Below are 21603 nucleotides of genomic sequence, written 5' to 3' on the forward strand. Positions count from 1 at the left end.
ACAACAGAAAATCGAAAATGTTCTAAACAGCCTCCTGTGGTTCTTGAATATCTCATTAGATGCTGTGGCTTTTTTTCATAGAATAGAATCATAGAATCCCATGAGTTTGGAAAGAGGCCATTCAGCCCAATGAGTCTGAACTGACAATCCAAAGAGCATGTCATCCACATCCAGCAACTCACTCTCTCTTTGTAACTCTGCATTTAGCATGGCCAATCCAACTAAACTGCATATCTTTGGACTGCTGGGGGGAAATCAGAGCACTCAGCAGAAATCCATACAAACATGGGGAGAACGTGCAAACTCCACACAGTCACCCAAGGCTGGAATTGAACATTGCTTCCTTGCACTGAGACAGCAGTGCTAATCACTGAACTACAGTGTCACGCTGAAACAAATTTGAAACAAGTAAAAATTTAAACAATTGTCTAGAAATGAACCAATGTAATATCTGCTGACAAACCTGTACTGGTTTCCTTTCTTTCAGCTTAATACAGTAATGTTGAAATCACATTCTTTGACTCTTGCCAGGACTCATAACCCTGATCTTGTATCGAAATATCATTTCAGCTTTAGTGAGCAGTCAAAGAATGATTTTATTTTATATAAATTCTGCAATCATGTTCTGATATGGACAAAATTCCTCTTTGTCCAAATTTCCTCATCCCACTGGTTTTCCAAAGTTTCCCAACAACAAATTAACTTTGCCGTGCTAATGTTCACTTTTGAATATTTCCATAGTCTCTCCATGCTAACTCTTTAGCTTTGTATACCCATTGACAAATTGCTCAAAACTTAAGTTACACCTTGTCTGCTTTTTATCTGTTTTCAAATATCCATTAAATTTTTATCATCCAATGTGCTTCCTTGCACTGTGAGACAACAGTGTTAATCACTGAACTACAGTGCCATGCTGAAACAAATTTGAAACAAATAAAAATTTAAACAATTGCCACTAGTTCCACTAATTCTTCTTATGTTCCTCTCTTCTCTCCTGCTTGGCATATACCTATCGGATCTGCTTAATGGAAAACACTGAGACCCTTCCTGCATGATAAAACACTCTTGTTCCCTTAGATTATCAAAAGAAATTATAAATAATTTGCAATATGCATGAACTGAAAGTAATTAATTGAATTTCACTTTCAATTAAGCTTCTGCCCACCTCTTGAACCATGGCTCAATCGTAGCTTCATTATTCCTTTGTTTTCAGTCATGTACTGCCTTCTGTGTTGCAATTTGGGACATTTACCACACGAAAGAACTACATAAAAACAAGTTGCTACTCACTCCAACTGAAGAAAGCAGCTCATTACAATATTAATAATTGACAATAGAAAAACGAATCAATTTCCTGTGAGGATTGTTTCAAAAGCTCTTACCTCCTCTCTTGTTCAGTTTAGCATAGCCAGGGACATAGCTGCCTGACATCACCGATGAGCTACTGAAGGAAGAGTGGGGAAGTGCGACAATCAGTGGCTCATCGCATTTCTCTGAAAAAAATAAAGACAACGATTTACTTGGTATCATTTTTATAAGATTACAAGTGGAGAGTGAAAATATAGATTTCATTCCAGAATGGTAAATTTATATAGATAATTGTTATTTATTCAAATCAGTGCTCCCCAACTGTTCATTTGTTGCACAATTTGATTGCACTGCTGCAAACATGACAAAGCAAGTTAAAAATACAACACCATAACCAGGAGGAAACATGGTTGAAATATGGACCAATGAAACAGCATTACAAAGATGGTTAAAGCTTCCTTGTTCATTTTTAAAACTCTTCTCAATACTAATAAAAAGCATTTTAGACTTGGGAAAATAAATTCAAATACTAAGTATTTCAATCCCAAGACAAAATATGATTTTTTTCTCAGCATGTTAAACGTATTACTTTTTTTGTTACAAATCTTTGAGGGTAGGTAAAGTGTGTGGTTATTTGTAACACTGTATCAGCCGACAGACAGAATATAATGTCACATTTTCCCTGATGATTGAAGAGAGCCCAGAAAATGGGGAGACGCAATATCAAGCAATTTATTGCAAGATACCATGCATAATACCACCCACAATGAGCAGCATATTATCAATCTCCTTAAGGAAATACAAAAAATGCTTGTTGTACAAAATGGAAAACTAGCACTGGTACTTGAGTGTCTGTTATGTTAAGATTAAGGCACAAATATTTGAGAACATCGAGGCACTTTTACCTAATCCATTCTATGTCAGCCCAGGTATGCTTGACATTAACACTGGTAAAACAAATTGAAAATTACTCAATTCCCATGTATGAAACCCTTCAGCAACTTGCTTAATTATGTACCAAAATGGGAACAGAACTAGATTTCCCAAAGTAATGCTGACAATAAAATGCTGGGTTAAAATGACAATAGTGTTACACAATATAACATACAAACATCATGTTGTTATAGTAGCACCCTGTTTAACACAATTATCTGCAAACAACCGAAGGATAATTGCAGATATTTGCTACCCATGAAAGAGGGTACATTGATGGGCACTTTGCATTTGTACATGCTCAGATGATGGCGATTTGGGAATTATAGGCATGAGTGCATAAATGTCTTCAACAGATGATAGAATGATATTAGTGGTCATAATGTCAACTAAGATCAAAGATGAATACCTCTCCATATTGTCCAAATCATATGCTTTAAACATAACTTATTGAGAACACATAGACTACATTAGCGTATATTTAGCATTTTCAACACCAAAAATGCTTTATGGCTTGTCTGAACAAGATTGACCATGTTGAATCATATTTTCAATAATTTAATGTTGAACAGTTTAGAAAGAAATTTCAATTCTTCCTTGAGGGAGGTACTAAGATGGCTGAAAAGCTTTCCTCATTGGTACCTATTCTCAAATTTTACATTCAAGCCTGAAATGACAATGGGGTTTTAGAGTTAAGAATAGTGAAGAAGTGAAGAATTTCATTTTACTTAATTATTTCTGGCCGAAGAATTTACAGATTTTTTTTGTATCTGCTGCTTAATAAAAACAGGGATGGATGCTCATAATCATGAAAAGGACACCAATGTGAATGAAAAAGTGCCAATCCAACAAAAATGCTCAACTCTTCTCAAAAGGAGACAAAGAAAATTAACTTACAGAATTCTACATGCACCACACATGGATTATCAATGTGAAAATCAGTCAGCATGTTTAGGGAATCATGGAGATGCATCATTAGTTGTGAATCTCCAGAGCCTATTGATTTATTCTGTTTGTGTCTCACAAATGGCATCTCACTTGAAGCATTTGCATTATTTCCAAGTTTGTGCCACTATTGTACATGAAAATGCCTAAAATCCATAACCAACATTTTGGGCTCGAAACCATCAACATAAGTGCTTTATTAACAATGTGATGGTTATCGGTATTTTGCCAATCAACTTCTACTGCCTAGAAAAGGAACAATTAAAAATGGAAAATCACACAACACCAGGTTACAGTCCAACAGGTTTAATTGGAAACACACTAGCTTTCGGAGCGTCGCTCCTTCATCAGGTCATAGTGGAGGGCTCAATCCTAATACACAGAATTTGTCACAAAAATTTACAGTGTGATGTAACTGAAATTATACATTGAAAAATTGATTGTCTGTTAAGTCTTTCATCTGTTTGAATATGCAGTTTTTGAGCTCAGAGTTTTACATGAATGTATGCAGTCTTTGAGCAAAGTACAATGTAACCCTGCAAGTGCACTCCTATACACACATACACATGGACACACATATAGATAGACGTGTACACAGACACCCACACACACCCTTACTGACACACACTCTCACACATGCACCCCCTCACAGACTTAAGACATTCTACATTTACTACACACATATGCATACACTTTCTCACACTCACAACCCCCAACCCAGACAGACACACACACACAGACAAAGACCCACATGCACACATATATTTTGTGGGGTGAATTTGTACTTGCAGAGTTACATTGTACTTTGCTCAAAAACTGCTTGCATTCATGTAGAACTCTGAGCTCAAAAACTGCATGAATTCATGTAAAACTCTGTTATCTCACTTTTTCGATTAGGATTAATCTAAACATCAGGTCATAGACAGAGAACACAGGGGGCTAACACCTTCAACATATTGTCTAGCTATCACCCATTGTTAACAGCTAACCTGAGAATGCAACTTATAAAAAAAAGGTTTTGTGATTTACACATGAAAGAAGTGAAACTATCATGGTATTCAAACAGATGAAAGATTTAACAGACAATCAATTTTTCAATGTATAATTTCAGTTATATCACACTGTAAATTTTTGCGATAAATTCTGTGTGTTTGGATTGAGCCCTCCACTATGACCTGATGAAGGAGCGACGCTCCAAAAGCTAGTGTGCTTCCAATTAAATCTGTTGGACTATAACCTGGTGTTGCGTGATTTTTAACTTTGTACACCCCAGTCCAACACCGGCATCTCCAAATTATAAATTATTGTAAGTGATTTTAAAATATCACAATATACATGTTTACATTTTGTGTCTCACTGCCATCACTTCATCCTTCAAGAAGTTGCACATCAAGATTCACATAAAATGTACCTCACTCTTTGAACAAACTTGCTGGAGCTGCGATCAGACTGACAGTGAAAAGTTAGTAATTGATAGTCATGTTGTCAGGATTTCCCAACTGCACAACTGGAGCTTCTTCTGAGAATGCAGTGGGAATAGCTGGAAATGATGTTCCAACAACAATGATTTGGTCTTCAGAGTGTGTTTCTTTCTTGAGATATCCTTCTGATCTTTAATTTATGTCAACTGTGCCCACCTTTCCCATGGAGCTTCTAGCTTATTCAACTCTCCAATCTGCCTTCTTGCTCAGACAGTCTGCCCATCATCCTTAAATGGATGGCCCTTACAAAGAAAGCCAGTTAATTGTTCACCTTAAGTAACATTATCTGAATCATGCCCACTTGTGCAAAGTCAAGGTTAAGTTCCGGAAGTGTTGGTAAACCAGTGCTTTGTTTCTGATCCTGTCCTTATTTTTGTACCCAGTTTAATTCTAATTCACTCTCTTCCACTGTTATTTCTTTTTCAAAATGTTAATCTTGCCAGTGGGTGGCACGGTGGCAGTGCTAACCACAACAGTGGTTAGCACTGCTGCCTCACAGCGCCAGAGACCTGGGTTCAATTCCCGCCTCAGGCAACAGTCTGTGTGGAGTTTGTACATTCTCCCCGTGTCTGCGTGGGCACCCTCCGGGTGCTCTGGTTTCCTCCCACAGTCCAAAAATGTGCAGGTTAGGTGAATTGGCCATGCTAAATTGCCCGCAATGTTAGGGGAAGGGGTAAATGTAATGGGTCTGGGTGCGTTAATCTTCCGAGGGTCGGTATGGACTTGTTGGACTGAAGGGCATGTTTCTACACTGTTTCAACTAGATTAGATTCCCTACAGTGTTGAAACAAGCCCTTCAGCCCAACCAGCCCACACTGACCCTCCGAAGAGTGACCCATTTCCCTCTGACTAATGTACCTAACACTATGGGCAATTTAACATGGCCAATTCACCTGACTTGCATATCTTTGGACGGTGGGAGGAAACCAGAGCAAACCCACGCAGACACGAGGAGAATGTTCAAACTCCACACAGACAGTCACCCAAGGCTAGAATCGAACCTGGGACCCTCGTGCTGTGAGGCAGCAGTGCTAAACAATTTGCTATCGTGCCATCCTAATGGCATGATAATTAGATAGCTTTAGGTCATACCAGTCGCGAAGGTACCTGATGCTTTCTTGTCCTTGCCCCATATTATCAGCTGGCATGTCTAGCAAGTTATAGTATAAAATGTTTTCAACCTGAAGGGCACAGTAGAAAAACATAACTTATTGAATAAGGTAATGGATCTGAAAGAATTGATGCAGAAATTGCATTAGCTCCCTCTAATTAATGATGTCACACCATCTTGACATGGAGAAATACAGTCTTGTACAAGGTCCCAGTGGAGACAGGTATAACATAGTTGGATCCAGATATTTGTAACAAACCCCGAGCTAATTAATTGCAATAGTATCCATGGCTGTCATGTTAACAAACATACTTACTATGCAAGACAAGTGCTTTCGTTTGTTAAGATTTTACCGTTGCCTATCCTCTACCACTGAAAGTTTGGGAGGTCCTTAGATTCAACATGAAGACGACGAATGGTGGCAACTAATCACCCCAGCTATCAGCTGCAAGTGACTGGTATTCACAGCACAATATGACATGGTGAGCAGAAGTGTGGATTCAAATTCCAACTGAACTCTAAGAAAATATTTTCAGAAGACAGTCGAAAATTTTCTTTAAGAAAATTACTGGTTCAAGAAAACACAGCAGCTGAAATATGAAAACTATCATGGGATCAGCTACAGGGCAAAAGCAGCATTCCTGAAGAAGACCTTCACCTCAGAGCAAGCAAGAGGTGCAAAGAAATATTATGAACTAAGTGAAGAGTCAAAGCTAGCCTTATTGGGAAAAGGCAGGGATCCAAGGGATCAAAGAATGTTAGAGATCACAGAGGAACGGAGGGTAGGCAGGGGGGGATGCATGAAGTTTTGACAAAAATGCCATTAGGACCAGGGTGGAAAGGCAAGGGACAGAAGAGCAGTCTCACATCTTAATAGTAACATTGCTGCATCATGAATCGGCTCCATAAGGCACAGCTTCGACAGACAGAGCAAAGACCAGAAAAGTAATGTTAACGTAGGCCGCAGTATTGGAAAGATCACAAACTTTATTTAAAGACTTAAAATGTCAGTTATGAGAGTCAGCAGAACAGTTCAATAGAACGAAATTGAACAACCTTGGCTTTTAGAAGATTAGCATATTTGGGATTTAAACCCAGGAAGTCTCATGATACCACTCCAATCAAGACTATTCTGCACTTTAAAGCAGAAGTTTGAGGTGTTCCAGTAACTAGCATTTAGATGCTGCTACAAGGTGACAGGCAATAAGCTCACTATGGACGTCGCTGTATCTCAGGACTGTTTTATCACATTCTCATTGTTCATTCACTTAGTGCCTGCCTGCATGCTGACAGCATTCTAGCCTTGCTTTGCTATAACATGCCCTTTGGCATCACGATGCTTCAACTGGAGCCTAAACACTTACAATACAGCCATATTAATTTGTTGAGCACATACTCACAGAGCCAGGCTACTGGCCATGCTTGTCAGTAGTAATCAATCCACGGAGTGGACAGCTTGCTGGACGGCACAGTGAAATGCTAATCTCACATCCATAAATTATGCCAACTACTCACATAGTAAACACACGGCATGTTTTTTTTTCAACTAACTGGTCAGTCTTTAAGTATGTGAGAGATTGTCCTCAATCAGGTCAAGGGAGCTACTGTCAAATCGAAGATCTCCATTTTGTCAGTGAAGGGCAGAGTCTATACACAGTCACAGTCATGGTCAGGGGATACGTGTGACTATAACATGGAGAGTGAGCTATGGTCAGTCCTGTATGGCCAGAGGAATCACGTATCATGAATTATGGAGCAGTAAGGAGCATGGTCAGGGATTTCAAAGCTGTCCATCAAGATTGATTATCAGACCGGACAGCAGTCAGCAGTGGAAGCCCATACATTAACTGATGGAGAAGAGAATGGGGAGCTGCAGGGGACAGGGGTACTCTGCAGTGATGTGTGATGGTTAGAGTGTGGGTCTAATCAAGACTGGAAGGAAAAGGAGAAGCATGCATTGAGGTGAGGACGAAGGTGGTGATGGGAGGGGCCATGGAGGGTTATGGGCAAGGGATGATTGGCAGTGAGCATCATTATGGGCTCCACAGGAGAGCATACAGGACCACAGTGGCATCAGTGCAATGTAATGTCAAATATATCATTAAACATGTCAATGTGTTTGTGTTTCAAATGCTAGTCTTAAGTGATGGTCAACATGTCCTTGCAATTTGCACATTGAGGTCTCAGTAAAGCCAATTTTATCACAACTGACTTACACAATGTCCAAGAGTGCAGACCCAAGCCCTTCTACACCTGCACTGGGGTATAATGATAAAGGCGACTGAATGCTATGATTTCATCCATCCTTGATAGGGAGCTGGTCTGGAAAAGATTCATTTTGTGTGGAACAATTCATTTAGTACAACGTGTTGGTCCCTCAGCCAGTGCAGTACCTTGACTAAGTAGGTGGCCACCCCAAAGAACCATGAAAACACATAGATGGCCTTCCCTGTGAGGATGCTGCCCATCTCATTGTATGGAGGTGCGTGTACAGGCCATTGTCTACAGGGCATGCCAACATTGACCCCTCTCTGACTTAAGAATTTGTTCTCTTCCTTATATTCCCAACATAGGTGCCTGCCAACAGAAGTAATGGACCAGCCACAGGTTGGAAAGTTAATCACAATGCAGCAGTGACTAGGCCCATCCTGTCCCAATGGCTGTGAAGGTAACAGCTGCTTTGAGTTTCTATGTAACTGGGTCCTTTCAGAGAAGCATTCCTGATGACGGGCTTATGCCTGAAACATTGATTCTCCTATTCCTCGGATGCTGCCTGACCTGCTGTGCTTTTCCAGTGCCACACTATTCAATCCTTTCAGAGACGAACAGGTGACCTGTGTGGGATCTCTCAGTCACCACTCACAAATGCATCAGGACAGAGACCAATGCTATTTGTGTAAGGTCACATTGGTTCATTTCATTCCCCAAACAAGTCAATACTGTAGCCTAAAGCAGAGAACTGACCTAGCTGGCTTCCCAAAATGCAGGATGTCCTCGACTGCTTCATACAGGGCACTGAGAAGGCTGTATCATAACACTAAGTAATTCATTAATAGGAAAGGGTACCATCCAATTAATGTGCCATGACTTCTTCATCCTGGAGCACTCTCATGGACTTGCTACATTTGAGGGTCCAGGAACCTTCCAAGTATGCGTGACTGGGGTTCAGGGGCTACATAGTGTGACCATGGCTCATACCATCATTGAACAACCCTTGACTGATGTGCAGATCATGCCTCGACCAGGGACGTGATGGAGCAGACGATAGATAGGGTTGCTGAAGATGAAGGTCCATTGCTTGAGGAGTTCTTCAATATAGTCTTGTCAGAGTGGCCCACATCACTCTAACTTGCTGTGCTTTGTCCAACTGGAGCAGACAATGAGGCAATGTGCTGGATGCTGTTCAACTGGGGGAATGGAACAGCCATCTCAGGAGGAGAATGGGAGGAGCAAGCTGTCCTTGTCCTTAACAAAGCTCAGCTGCATCAGGCACTACAAACCAAACAGTTCCTCATTGACACCTGGTTCCAGTAGATGAGAGCTGGGTGCAATAGACAATTGTGAAATATAAAGTACTCACTGGTCATTGTGCCAGCATTTTGTTTGTATTGTGGGAGCAAACTGCAGCTTCTAGAAGTTTTGTTCAGTTCACTTTTGATGACTAAATTACAGCCAAATTTAAACTGTCTGAGTGCTTGTCTATCTTTGACATTTCCCACACTGGACAAAAAATAGATGTTTGGGTCTGCAACAGGCACAGTGGACACAGTTATAATGACTTAGAGAGGTTGTGTTTGGGGCTACAGGGCTAATGCGTATCCAGTGAAAAGCAACTCTAGAATGCCAATGTTTGGAAAGATATTCAGTCAGCATTCAGAGTTGTCACTATTTGATGAGAGTTTGCTAGTCTATTCTGGGATTTCCAATGATTGGTGGGTTCTTCTGGCTCTGACGAGTGGTAGAATCAGGCAAACATCAAGTGAGAGGAGTGCAAAATAAGTGGGCTTGCTTTTTAATGAAGGAGAGATTAGGGTGAAATGGTAAGAAATCTTCATGGAGAGAAACTCTCCAAGAAACTCAAAAAATTAACACTTGGCCAAAGTATCATAAGCTTTAGCCCTTTGTGTTCAGTAGGTCCTGTAGGAAATGACATTATAAATTACCAAAACATTAAAGAGAATGCAAATAACTTAGATGAAATGTTAGTTACTTCAACGAAAGAACAAACAAAACCCTTGAAATGGCAAGATTTAACAGAAGAATTCAGCATTTAAGGGAATTAATAAACTATTTCATTAACAATCTCTACAAATAAAGGAAAAACTCTGCGTATAGAGCTTTGAAATCAATATTCCTAAGACACAATTATTCGATTATGGATGACTCTATCTTAGATTTCTTACAGTCCAAGGGAGATTTAACAGGAGAAAGTTTTTCAAATTAGGCTAGTAGCAGAAACCAGAAAGACTGATAAACTGATCCTGATAGGAGAGGAACAACCCTACCGCTGGATAAAAGTAGAACCTACTCACTTAGTATACTATGGACACTCTAAAGTTGCACTTGAGAAACCAGAGTAAGGAAAGGAGCAGATTCCAAGACTTAGTGCAAGCCTCAAAGGCATAGGCAATGCCACATCATGACAAAACAATGTGGTAACAATTGCAAAACTGTAGGACAATTGCAGGACAGAGAAAAGCCAAATGTTTAATCTTCCAAGAGGTGCAAACAGTTGATCCAGCGGCATTGGAAAAGGTACCAGTGGAAATTACTGTTCAAGCAAAGGACGTGAAATTGGCTGCCCAGATTTGGTCCAGAAACTTGACTAAAGTTGGTTTTATTTCATATTTAATTTAAATGTATTTCCTTCAAGATTAAAAGAAATATTTAATTCATGCTAAAGTAACAATGAGAGTTGGTTCTAAAACCTAAAATGTCTATTAAGAGTTGGTAATTTGAAGGCAACAGCTGGTAAGGACAGCTAGCACAGATGGCAGAAAAATCTAAAATTTAGAAAGGCTCAATAATTCAATATAATTTCATAAAGACTTAAGTAAAATGCTTCAATTCTGAATGACTCATTTTAAATTACATTCAGGTGAAGTATGAAAACAAATACCCACAACAGCTCCACACTGTATTAGCTTTGTATTGTATAATAAACCATATTTACAATGTTTTAAAGTCATTGCTGAGGCTCATAAAATGATGTGCAGTAAGTACAATATACTGTCTGGAGTAATAAAATCAGACTTTACTGCCTTCCTATGAATGTTTTGTTGAATCAATAAGCCCATTCCCACATAGAATAATAACCCAACAGGCTGACATTAACACAACCAGTTATCAGTTGTCCCAAAATATGCTGATTAAACAGAAGGGAATTAAACATTACCTAATGTAAAACATGTCATTAAGTAACAAAAATTAAGGAAGACATTGTTTTCTAAATGGTACAGCATTTAAGAATGCTGCTGAGGATGCACATTAAGACGCTTCATCCATTGACTGGACAGTCTCCTGCCATCATTAAGGAGCCGTGATGTGGAGCGGGTGGTGTACGACTGGGATGGGAAAAGTCAGAAATCACATGACACCAGGTTCAAGTTCAACAGGTTCATGTTTGAAATCACAAGCTTTTGGAGCACAGCCCCTTTGTCACGTGAAGTGAGAGAGAAGAGCACACAGGCACAGAATTTACAGGCAGAGAGATCAAGGGCAGAGAGATCAAAACATCGTACAACTGGTATGAGGGGAGTGTCGAATAAGAAGTCCCTGCAGGTGACCAAGAGTGTTGGACAGTATGAGTGCGGTGTCAACAGCTGAATAACAAATGAAAGGATGACCTGTAATCCAATTTAATGAGGCAGAGAGATAATTGTAAAAAAACTGAAAATAAGCTGGTGCTAGACACTAACTAAATGACTGGAATGACATGATAGGTATAAGAGTCGCAAACTGAGGGTTCAACCAACATAAGTAATCCAAAACTATATAAACTAATTAAGATACAGAGATTGTAACATTTTTTCAAGGCAATGGTGTTAAAACAGGACAGTAAGGGAGATTTTTCAGATACAGAGAAGTGTGGTGGGGTCACATGTTCCGCGACATGAACCCAAGATCATGGTTGAGACCATCTTCATGGCTATGGAACTGAAGAGTTCAGAATCAGTCTCATTCTTGGACATTTGCATCAGGTACTGAGGTGTAATCAAAGACATACACCTTAGTAGCTCACTGTACCACAAGTCCATGGATACCGCACGATGCTGCACTTCTCTGGCTTCAACCGTGAACATATTAAAGAAGCCATCCCTAATGGACAAGCCCTGTGCATACACAGGATCTGCTCAGATGAGGAGGAATGCAACGGACACCTATAGATTTTGAAGGATGCCCTCTTAAGAACGGGTTATGGTGCTCAACTCATTGATCGCTAGTTCCGACATGCCACAGCGAGAAACTGCAACAACCTCTTCAGAAGACAGACATAGGATACGATGAATAGAGTACCCTTCATTGTCCAGTACTTCCCTGGCATGGAGAGACTACACCATGTTGCTCGCAGCCATCAGTATGTCATTGATGACAATGAGCAGCTTGCCAAGATGATTCTTATGTCTCTATTTCTCACCTTCAAACAACCACCAAACCTTTAGCTGACCACTGCTCACATCAAACTACTCAGCCTTCAGGAGAAGAGTGACCACAACACCGTACAACCCTGCCATGGCAACCTCTGTAAGACATGTCAGATCATCGACAAGGATACTACCATCACACCACCCACCACAAACATGGCAGTACTGCCTATGACTCGGTCAATGTTGTCTACCTCATACGCTGCAGGCAAGGATGCCCCGAAATATGGTACGTTGGCTTCAACAACAAATGAATGGACACTGCACAACAATCGCCAGGCAGGAATGTTCCCTCTGAGTTGGGAACACTTCAATGGTCAAGAACATTCAGCCTTCAATCTTTGCATAAATGTCCTCCAAGGTGAACTTCGAGATACACATCAATATAGAATTACCAAGCAGAATCTGATAGCCAAGTTCCATACCCATGAAGATGGTCTCAACCGTGATCTTGCGCTTATGTCGCGCTACATGTGACCCCACCATTCTGTATCTGTAAAACCTCCCTTACTGTCCTGTTTTGACACCATCACCTTGGTAAATTGATATGATCTCTCTACCTTAATTAGTGTTTGCAGTTTTGGATTATTTACAACTTTGGAAAGACCCTAGGCAGAAGATTCTTATATCTATCACATTATTCCAGTCATTTAGTTTGTCTTCGGCATCACCTTATTTTTAGTTTTTTGTAATTATCTCTCTGTCTCATTTAATAGGATTATAGGTCATCCCTTCACTTGTTATTCAGCTATTGACGCTGTACTCACACCGTCTAACACTCTTGGTCACTTGCAGAGACTTTTTATTTGACACTCCCCTCACGCTAGTTGTATGATCTTTTGATCTCTCTGCCCTTGATCTATCTGCCTATGAATTCTGTGTCTGTATGCTTCTCTGTCACTTCACCTGACAAAGCGGCTGTGCTCCAAAAGCTTGTAATTTGAAATAAACCTGTGGAACTATAACCGGATGTCATGTGACTTCTGACATCATTAAGGACTATGGAGGAGTCTGAGTCAAAAATGTTGGAGGACACAGAGAACCTCTGTAGCTTCTGTTTTATCATCCTCTCATATTGCGGACCCAGACACACTACAACTGCAGTTGCAGTTCCTGTTGCAACCTGTATTGGTTATCAAATTCTGGCCACATCTAAATTCCTAATTTTCATCATTATGGAATATTTCACCAATTTGTTTAAGTAACAGGCGCATCAAATATTCTCATTGGCCATAACATATTAAAGAGTAGGAATACTTGCTAGCAATGCAAATTCCCAATTCAAATGTATTTCAAAAGATCACCTCCTCCACTATTTCACCAATTGTTACATACTGAATGTGGGCAATAGGACTACCTTTATCATTTGAACTCACAGTGCAACTGAATAACAAGTTTGGTGTTAAATTGCAATATTGATCTGATCTACAGAACATAAAATTCTATGATTATCTCAATGATTCCTTTTCCAGTGGGTCTGCTGATTAATTTATCCTCCATAATGTTTTCAAAGATTTTTCGTGCCCTACATATTTATTTACTATGTAAAATGCATGTATAGTTATATATGTATAGCCAGCTTATATTTTACGATAAAGGCAACATACAGAGAATGCTGAAAATATGAACTAAGAACAGAATATACCTGGAAAACTCAGCAAATCAGACATGTGTGAAGAGGGAAATAAAGTCAATAGCTGATAATCATTGGTCAGATGAAAGGTTGTTGCACTGAAATGTTAATGCTTTTCCCTCCACAGGTACTCTCTGGCTGCTATTTTCAGTGCTTTCTGTATTCATTACAGAATTTGTCAATCTTGCTTTATCATTTATGGTGGGTGCCCAGCATGATTGGTATCTACTGAATGGATCCCAACTCTCTGAGGGAAGAAAGTACAATAACAGTGGTGTGTTAAACTGACAACAGCAGCCAGAGGGGCTGAGGTAACCTGTTTATGTTTATACAACACCAATTTATCTCACTGCAGTGGAGGAGGACTAATTTGATGTTTCATCCTATGAAGTGAGAACTTTAATCACAGATTTAGGGCTTTTATTTTCATGCTGGAGGCATGAGTCAGAAAATAGGACTTATTCTACTGACATTATCTTGTCTGTCTCAAAAATACCAACTTGTGGGATCTTTAAGAAATCCAGACCTCAAATGATCCAAAGGCACAACTGATTCCTGAGCAAGGGTTTAGATTAGAGTGGTGCTGGAAAAGCACAGCAGGTCAGGCAGCATCCGAGGAGCGAGAAAATCGATGTTTTGGGCAAAAGCCCTTCAAAGCTCTATTCCTGATGAAGGGTTTTTGCCCGTAGCATCGATTTTCCTGCTCCTCGGATGCTGCCTGACCTGCTGTGCTTTTCCAGCACCACTCTGATCTAAACTCTGGTTTCCAGCATTTGCAGTCCTCACTTTTGCCTGCCTGATTCCTGAGCAAGCATGTTAAAGGGCCCTTATTCATTCTCAAAAACCTATATTGATGCATCTGGACATGAGAGCAAAAGGGCCTCTTTCCATTCATGAAAACACTCTGTGCCAGTGTCATAGCTATCCTAGGACAGCTTGGCCAGGGGCCTGACAAGTTGTGAAGTACATATTTCCAGTAGCAATGCCAGAATGTTGACTGGATCCAAAGACTTTGCAATATCCAGTACCCTCAGTTCTTCCTTGATAGCACATGGAACAAATCAAATTGGCTGAAGATTGGCATCTGTGCACCTCTGGAACAGATTGAGATTGATAATCTATTTGCCAGGTCTGACTGAAGATTACTGAAAATGCTTCAGCATTATTGTTTTTTCGCTGAGGTACTGGGCTCCTCCATCATCAAGGATAGGAGTATTTGTAGAGTGAGCAGTAAGTTGTTTAATTGTCCAGCACTATTCATGACTTGGCTTTTTCAGGACTGCAGAGCTTATTTCTGATCTGTTGTTTGCAGAAATCTATCGCTTCCTGTTTATACTATTCAGCATGCAAATAATTCTGTGTTGTAGCTTCACCAGGTTGACTCTTCAATTTTAGGTATGCCTATCCTGCTCCAATCATGCCCTCCTGAAATCTTCATTGATTCATGATCAAACCCTGGCTCAATGGTAATGGTAGAATCAGAGGTATGTCGGGCCACAAGGTTGCAGATTGTGTTGGAGTATAATTCTGCTATTGAGGATATTGTTTAAATCAGCCTCAATAGTGGCCATTAAAATCCAGGCCTTATTCTTTGCTGCCAAATAAACTCAATGGCCACTGAGAACGTCGGAAGAAGACAGCTTACCCATTACATCTAATAGTCCTCTCCCACATACACATGTAGAACAGTCACCTTTTGAAATTACAGGTAAAATTCAGCCATTTGAAAAATAAATATTCCAACTTCAGTTCACCTCAGGGAAAGCAGAAAGAAAAAGACCAGGTATAGGTGAAGTGCAAATGTCCATTCTCCCTATAAAATCTGTATGTTTATATCATTACATTCACAACTTCATTTTGATGTGCCTTGTTAAGTCCTGTCTATATCTGCGAGCATATTTTGTTACCTTTCAATATGTAACTGAAATTTAAAAGTACTTTGTTTGGAGTAAACAAAAGGATGGCTAATGAAGAAAGTTAAAGAATGTGCACAGGAGACTATGTTTTTGAGCTCATTCTTAGAAATGTGAAAACAAACTTTACTCTGCATTTGATTTTGCAGCATCTGAATCAACAGCATTTGACACTGGAAGCCAAAAGTGGAAAAATGAGTCATACACTGGGGACTGAAATCCTTCAACTTTGGAGAGCATGAAATGCAGACAAAACACAAACTATAATAGTCTAATCTAATTTCCAGAGACACATATTGTTGCTTTGTTTCCAGTGAGGCATTCATAATTTAAACAGCTTGAAGCTGATATTTCTTTGATTTTCTTTCCACAAATCAAGAGCAATATGTTTAACAGGAAATATTCAACTGCCTCAAGCAATTTTGCCTTCAGACTTCTGATTAAACCATACCTAAGGTTATTTGTTGGAAAATAAAAAAAACGTTTCTATCCTTCTTGGATATTTGATAGTCTAATAACTGCAAAGGAGAAGAGATGAATCAAAGGCTTGGTGGACTATCTTTCATCCCAGCAGACACAGTTCAGAGCTCATATCTTTGCTTTTATTCTCACAAAACATGATAGAGGCTTTCATTTTACTTCTGACTTCCAACTCCAATACTGAAAACAGAAAGGGCAGAATCTAATGCGGAAGTTCACCTCTATTTATTTCACCTCTAGGTATGTCAGGAATAAAAGAATGACGAGAGTTAAATTAGGGCCAATCAAGGATAATAGTGGGAAGTTGTGTGGTTGTGTGGTTGTTAAGAAGGCATACAGTGTTTTAGCCTTTATTAATAGAGGTATTAAGTTCCGGAACCAGGAGGTTATGCTGCAGCTGTACATAGCTCTGGTACGGCCACACTTGGAGTATTGTGTACAGTTCTGGTCACTGCATTATAAGAAGGATGTGGAAGCTATGGAAAGGGTGCAGAGGAGATTTACTAGAATGTTGCCTGATATGGAAAGTATGTCTTACGAGGAAAGACTGAGGGCCTTGAGGCTGTTCTCGTTAGAGGGAAGAAGGTTGAGAGGTGACTTAATAGAGACATACAAGTTAATCAGAGCGTTAGATAGGGTGGACAGGCAGAGCCTTTTTCCAAGTATGGGGACTGCAAACTCTAGGGGACACAACTTTAAAGTGAAGGGAGATAGGTATAAGACAGATGTCAGAGGTAGTTTCTTTACTCAGAGAGTAGTAAGGGTATGGAATGCTTTGCCTGCATCGGTTGTAGATTCGCCAAGTTTAAGTGCATTTAAGTCGTCATTGGACAGGCAAATGGACGTACATGGAATAGTGTAGGTGGGATGGGCTTCAGATTAGTATGACAGGGTGGCGCAACATCGAGGGCCGAAGGGCCTGTACTGCGCTGTAATGTTCTATGTTCTATGAATGCGGTTGCAACAAATCCAGCACCAGTACTGTAGGCTAATGTTTTGGGGACATGTGTTCAAATCCACCATGGTGATGGTACAGTGTAAGCTCAAATAATCATAATGGAATTGAAAACTAGTCTCCATAATATTGGGTAAAAGAAAAACACCTGGTTCACTAATGTCTCTCAGGGAAGGAAATCTGCTGTCATTACTTGGTCTGGCCTCCCTGTGATTCCAGGCTCACATTAATGTAGCTGACTTTTAATTGCCCTCTGAAGTGGTCTAGCAGTCCCTCAGTTCAAGAGGCAATCAGGGATGGGAATTGAATGCTGACCTTCCCCCTGGTACCCAGAGGCCATGAAGTTAGTTTCAAGAAATATGTGGCCGTTTAGACGATATGATGAGCTCACACGTTTCACTGAAAATAAAACAATGAAGCATCTGAAAGAATAGTCATGAAATTCCCAAAGTTTTGGTTTAAGTTGAAGCAGTGTCTGAGTCAGAAGGCAATACATTGTCATTTCACTTGTAAGGCATGAGGATAAAAATCTGGATTGCTATTTCAATGCAATACAGAAAGAGTGCGACACTGTCCTGGAGGTATTGTTTTCAGATGAAATAGTACATTGTGGCCAGGTTTTCTTTCTCAGGTGGATATAAGCTATTATGGGAAAAGAAAGAAGGGCAGCACTTGGCGAATTGCTCCTTCCGTGCACCTGCAGGGTACAAAGGGCCAAATGGTTTGTGTTTTCTGTGCTTTAACCATTCTGTGATTCTATGATGAGAGGGGCTTGTTCAGCTTTTCCTAAAACTTAACGCTTTCCAGAGATTAGACTTTGCACAAATCACTCAGGATATGAGTTATATTTTACACGTCATCAAACGTTCAATATTACAGGATGATAAATGTTGTACATGTAAGTGATCTTCTTATCGAAAGATCATTCCCGATTATGCCATTTAATCTCCCTCACAGCCAATCTTTGGACATGTTTACTCTGGTTTCTGACATTTTCAAACACATTCATGTTATTAAGCATCTCTGGCTGAATCCGCAATTATGGACCAACCATAACTGACCTTGAGAAGGTGATAGTGATCTACTGCAGTCATTATGGTATAGGAACACCACAGTGCTATTAGGAAGGCCGTTCTTGAATTTAGATCCAATGTCACTTAAGGAACAGAATCTATAGTTCCAAGTTAGAATGATGTGTGGCTGAGAGGGGCATTTATAAGTGCTGGCATTCCCTCATATCTGCTGCCACTAGTCATTCCAGATTATAGTGTCATGGGTTCGGCAGATGCCTTTGACAGAGTCTTGATGAATTACTGCTACACATCCTGTAGATGGTACACACTGCTGCTATTGTGCATCAATCGTGAAGGAAATAAATGTTGATTCGCTTCTTTACAAGTCTTCTTTTCCTTCTTAGTGTACAATGACCTGTTTATGTCTGTGGTTTGCATCTACTGCCATTTCTTGAATTCCAACAGCAGCAAGGAAAGTAAACAGAATGTTGCAGCTGTCTTTAAAGCAATATACACTGCCCAATATCAGGGATTTTAGGTGCAACACTAACTTGCTTTCAATTTCAAATGTAATTTTCAAAGATATCTCATTGATGGCAGAGAAAGGATGCAGACATGACTGAATGAAGTGAGCAGCAAAAGCAGTTCGACCCGTCTGCAGAAATGTTTCTGCAGTTAAACAGCATCATTGACTTTCTTCAGCAATGCGGAAGATAGAAACTTTGTACGAAGTAGCTCCAAAGGCCAATAAAAATGCAATGTTTTAAAATCATTCTAACTGTTGCCAAAATTGATCATTCTCCAATAGAAAGAGACCCATGGCCTGAATGTTAATAATTCTTTGGTGATGTATCGACTGGCAGGTCGGTTGGTAAAATGATGCAGGAAGGCATAAGCGGACTCATGTATTATTCCTGTCCCTGCACCAGTCTTTCAGTGGAGATTCCAGCCATCAAGTGGTATTCTAATTCTATAACTTAAATGGCTAAATAAGAGTTACTTTCCACATCCATAGACAACTTATTTGTGTCAGAAAGGCCCCTGCCACACAGGGAAACCATCCAGTGAAACCTAGCAGCCTCTCAGAGAGCTCTGGACAGTGATGGTTCTCCTTTTCAAGCACTTCATGTTTCACAAAGGGGACTTTTCCCAATGATAAACAAACATCCCCTTCCTCCCCTAGAATGCCTTGGTGCTTTCTTTGAGGATGCCTGGCCATTGAGGCTCCATCTATCTGGAGATGGCACCACAGGTTAGGGAAGTATTAGCACTTAAGCTAAAAGGATATTGGGTGGTGTTCAATAATATTGAGCTTGGTGGTCGTCTGCTTTTCATAGTGTGACACTGTCCTGAATTGGGATACCAACACTGACAGCATGCTTAATGACATGCTTCCCACTTCCTTGATAAATTGGACCAGTTAACTGATTGTAGCAGCAGATCAAAGGGTCAATGCTCTGGAAAATCCTATTGGCTATGCCTGTCTGCCTAGATATGGGGTATGCTGTGTATTCATTTTCAATTCAAAATTTGAAAGATTTTAGATTAGATTAGATTATTTACAGTGTGAAAACAGGCCCTTCGGCCCAACAAGTCCACACCGCCCCGCCGAAGCGCAACCCACCCATACCCCTACATGTACCCCTTACCTAACACTATGGGCAATGTAGCATGGCCAATTCACCTGGCCTGCATATCTTTGGACTGTGGGAGGAAACCGGAGCACCCGGAGGAAACCCACGCAGGCACGGGGAGAACGTGCAAACTCCACACAGTCAGTCGCCTGAGGCGGGAATTGAACCCGGGTCTCTGGCGCTCTGGCTTTGGTGAGAAGGTGCCACCAGGTTGAAGCAACCTCTCAGTTATTAACCACCATTGAACCCATAGAAAGGGATTGGCCCAAATGGATTCCCCAGCCATGCACCGATCTTGTATGGACCAGCTGGCGGGAGTATTCAGTGACATCTTTAACCTCATTATGATGTGAGGTTCCCACTTGCTTCAAAACCATCCGGTACCAAAGAAATAAAAAAACAGGCAAAGTGCCTTAATGACAACCACCCAGCGGCTCTGTCATCGATCATTATGGAGTGTTTCGCAAGGTTAGCCATGGCTCACATCAATGCTAGCCAATCAAATTACTATGATACTTTGCAATTCGCATGCCAATGCAACAGGTCCATGGCAGAGGCCCTCTCCTCAGCCCTACGTTCATCTCTGGAACATCTGGGTAACAAGGATACCCATGTCAGGCTCCGACTTATTGACTACAGCTCCACCTTCAACACGATAATTGCAAAGAGTTAGTGTGTAAAGGAATAAGCCTGAATCTGTTACAGTTGAGAAGAGGAGCAAGTCAAATAGCCAAGGCAAGCAAGTGCAAGGCAGAGAATGAGGTAAGACTGATAAATTAATTTTATTTCAATGTAAGACGTCTGGCTAAAGTCAGGGCATGGTTGGGAACATGGGACTGGGATATCATAGCTGTTATAGAAATGTGGCTCAAGGAAGGGAAAGACTGGAGGCTCAATGGTCCAGGGAAGATAGAAACTGGAGTAAGAAAGGAGGAGGAGTGACACTTTTGGTTAGGGATAACAATTATGGCTGTACTTAGGGAAGATATTCCTAAGAGTTGTCCAGTGACGTTATTTGGGTGGAAGTGAGAAATAAGAAAGGGACGATCCCCTCATTCAGATTGCATTATAGGCCTCCTAATAGTCAGTGGGAAATTGAGAAGCAAATTTGTAAGGAGATGTTAGATATCAATCAGGATGATAGGGCTGTAATGAGTTACATCAGGTGGTTGATAAAGGAGCAGCACTCTGAAAGCTAGTGCTTCCAAGTAAACCTGTTGGACGATAACCTGATGTTGTTTGTACATCCCAGTCCAACACCAGCACCTCCTAATCAAGGTTGTAATAGTACAGGATTTTAACTTTCCAAACATAGACTGGGACTGTCATGGTATTAAGCATTTGAATTAAGAAGAATTTGTTAAGTATATACAAGAAAACTTTTATTTTCAGTATGTAGATGAGCCTACTAGAGAAGGAGCAAAACCTGATCTTCTTTTGGGAAATAAGACTGGGCAAGTGATTGGGGTGTCAGTGGGAGACACTTTGGAGCCAGAGATCATCATTTTATTCCTTTTAAAATAGTGATAGAGAAGGATAGACTTGATCTAAAA

General features: G+C 40.4%; 1 protein-coding gene across 1 annotated transcript in view; it reads right to left on the bottom strand.

Moving 5' to 3' along the window:
* The window catches only part of LOC122550254 (contactin-associated protein-like 2), a 2198962-nt gene that overhangs the window by 1268902 nt on the left and 908457 nt on the right, over positions 1–21603 (bottom strand). Inside the window, exon 2 of the mRNA XM_043691007.1 lies at positions 1383–1493. Within this exon, the coding sequence (XP_043546942.1) occupies positions 1383–1493 (111 nt within the window). The remainder of the gene's footprint in view (positions 1–1382; positions 1494–21603) is intronic.

The sequence above is a fragment of the Chiloscyllium plagiosum genome, chromosome 5, assembly GCF_004010195.1.
Source record: "Chiloscyllium plagiosum isolate BGI_BamShark_2017 chromosome 5, ASM401019v2, whole genome shotgun sequence".
Lineage (NCBI taxonomy): Eukaryota > Metazoa > Chordata > Chondrichthyes > Orectolobiformes > Hemiscylliidae > Chiloscyllium > Chiloscyllium plagiosum.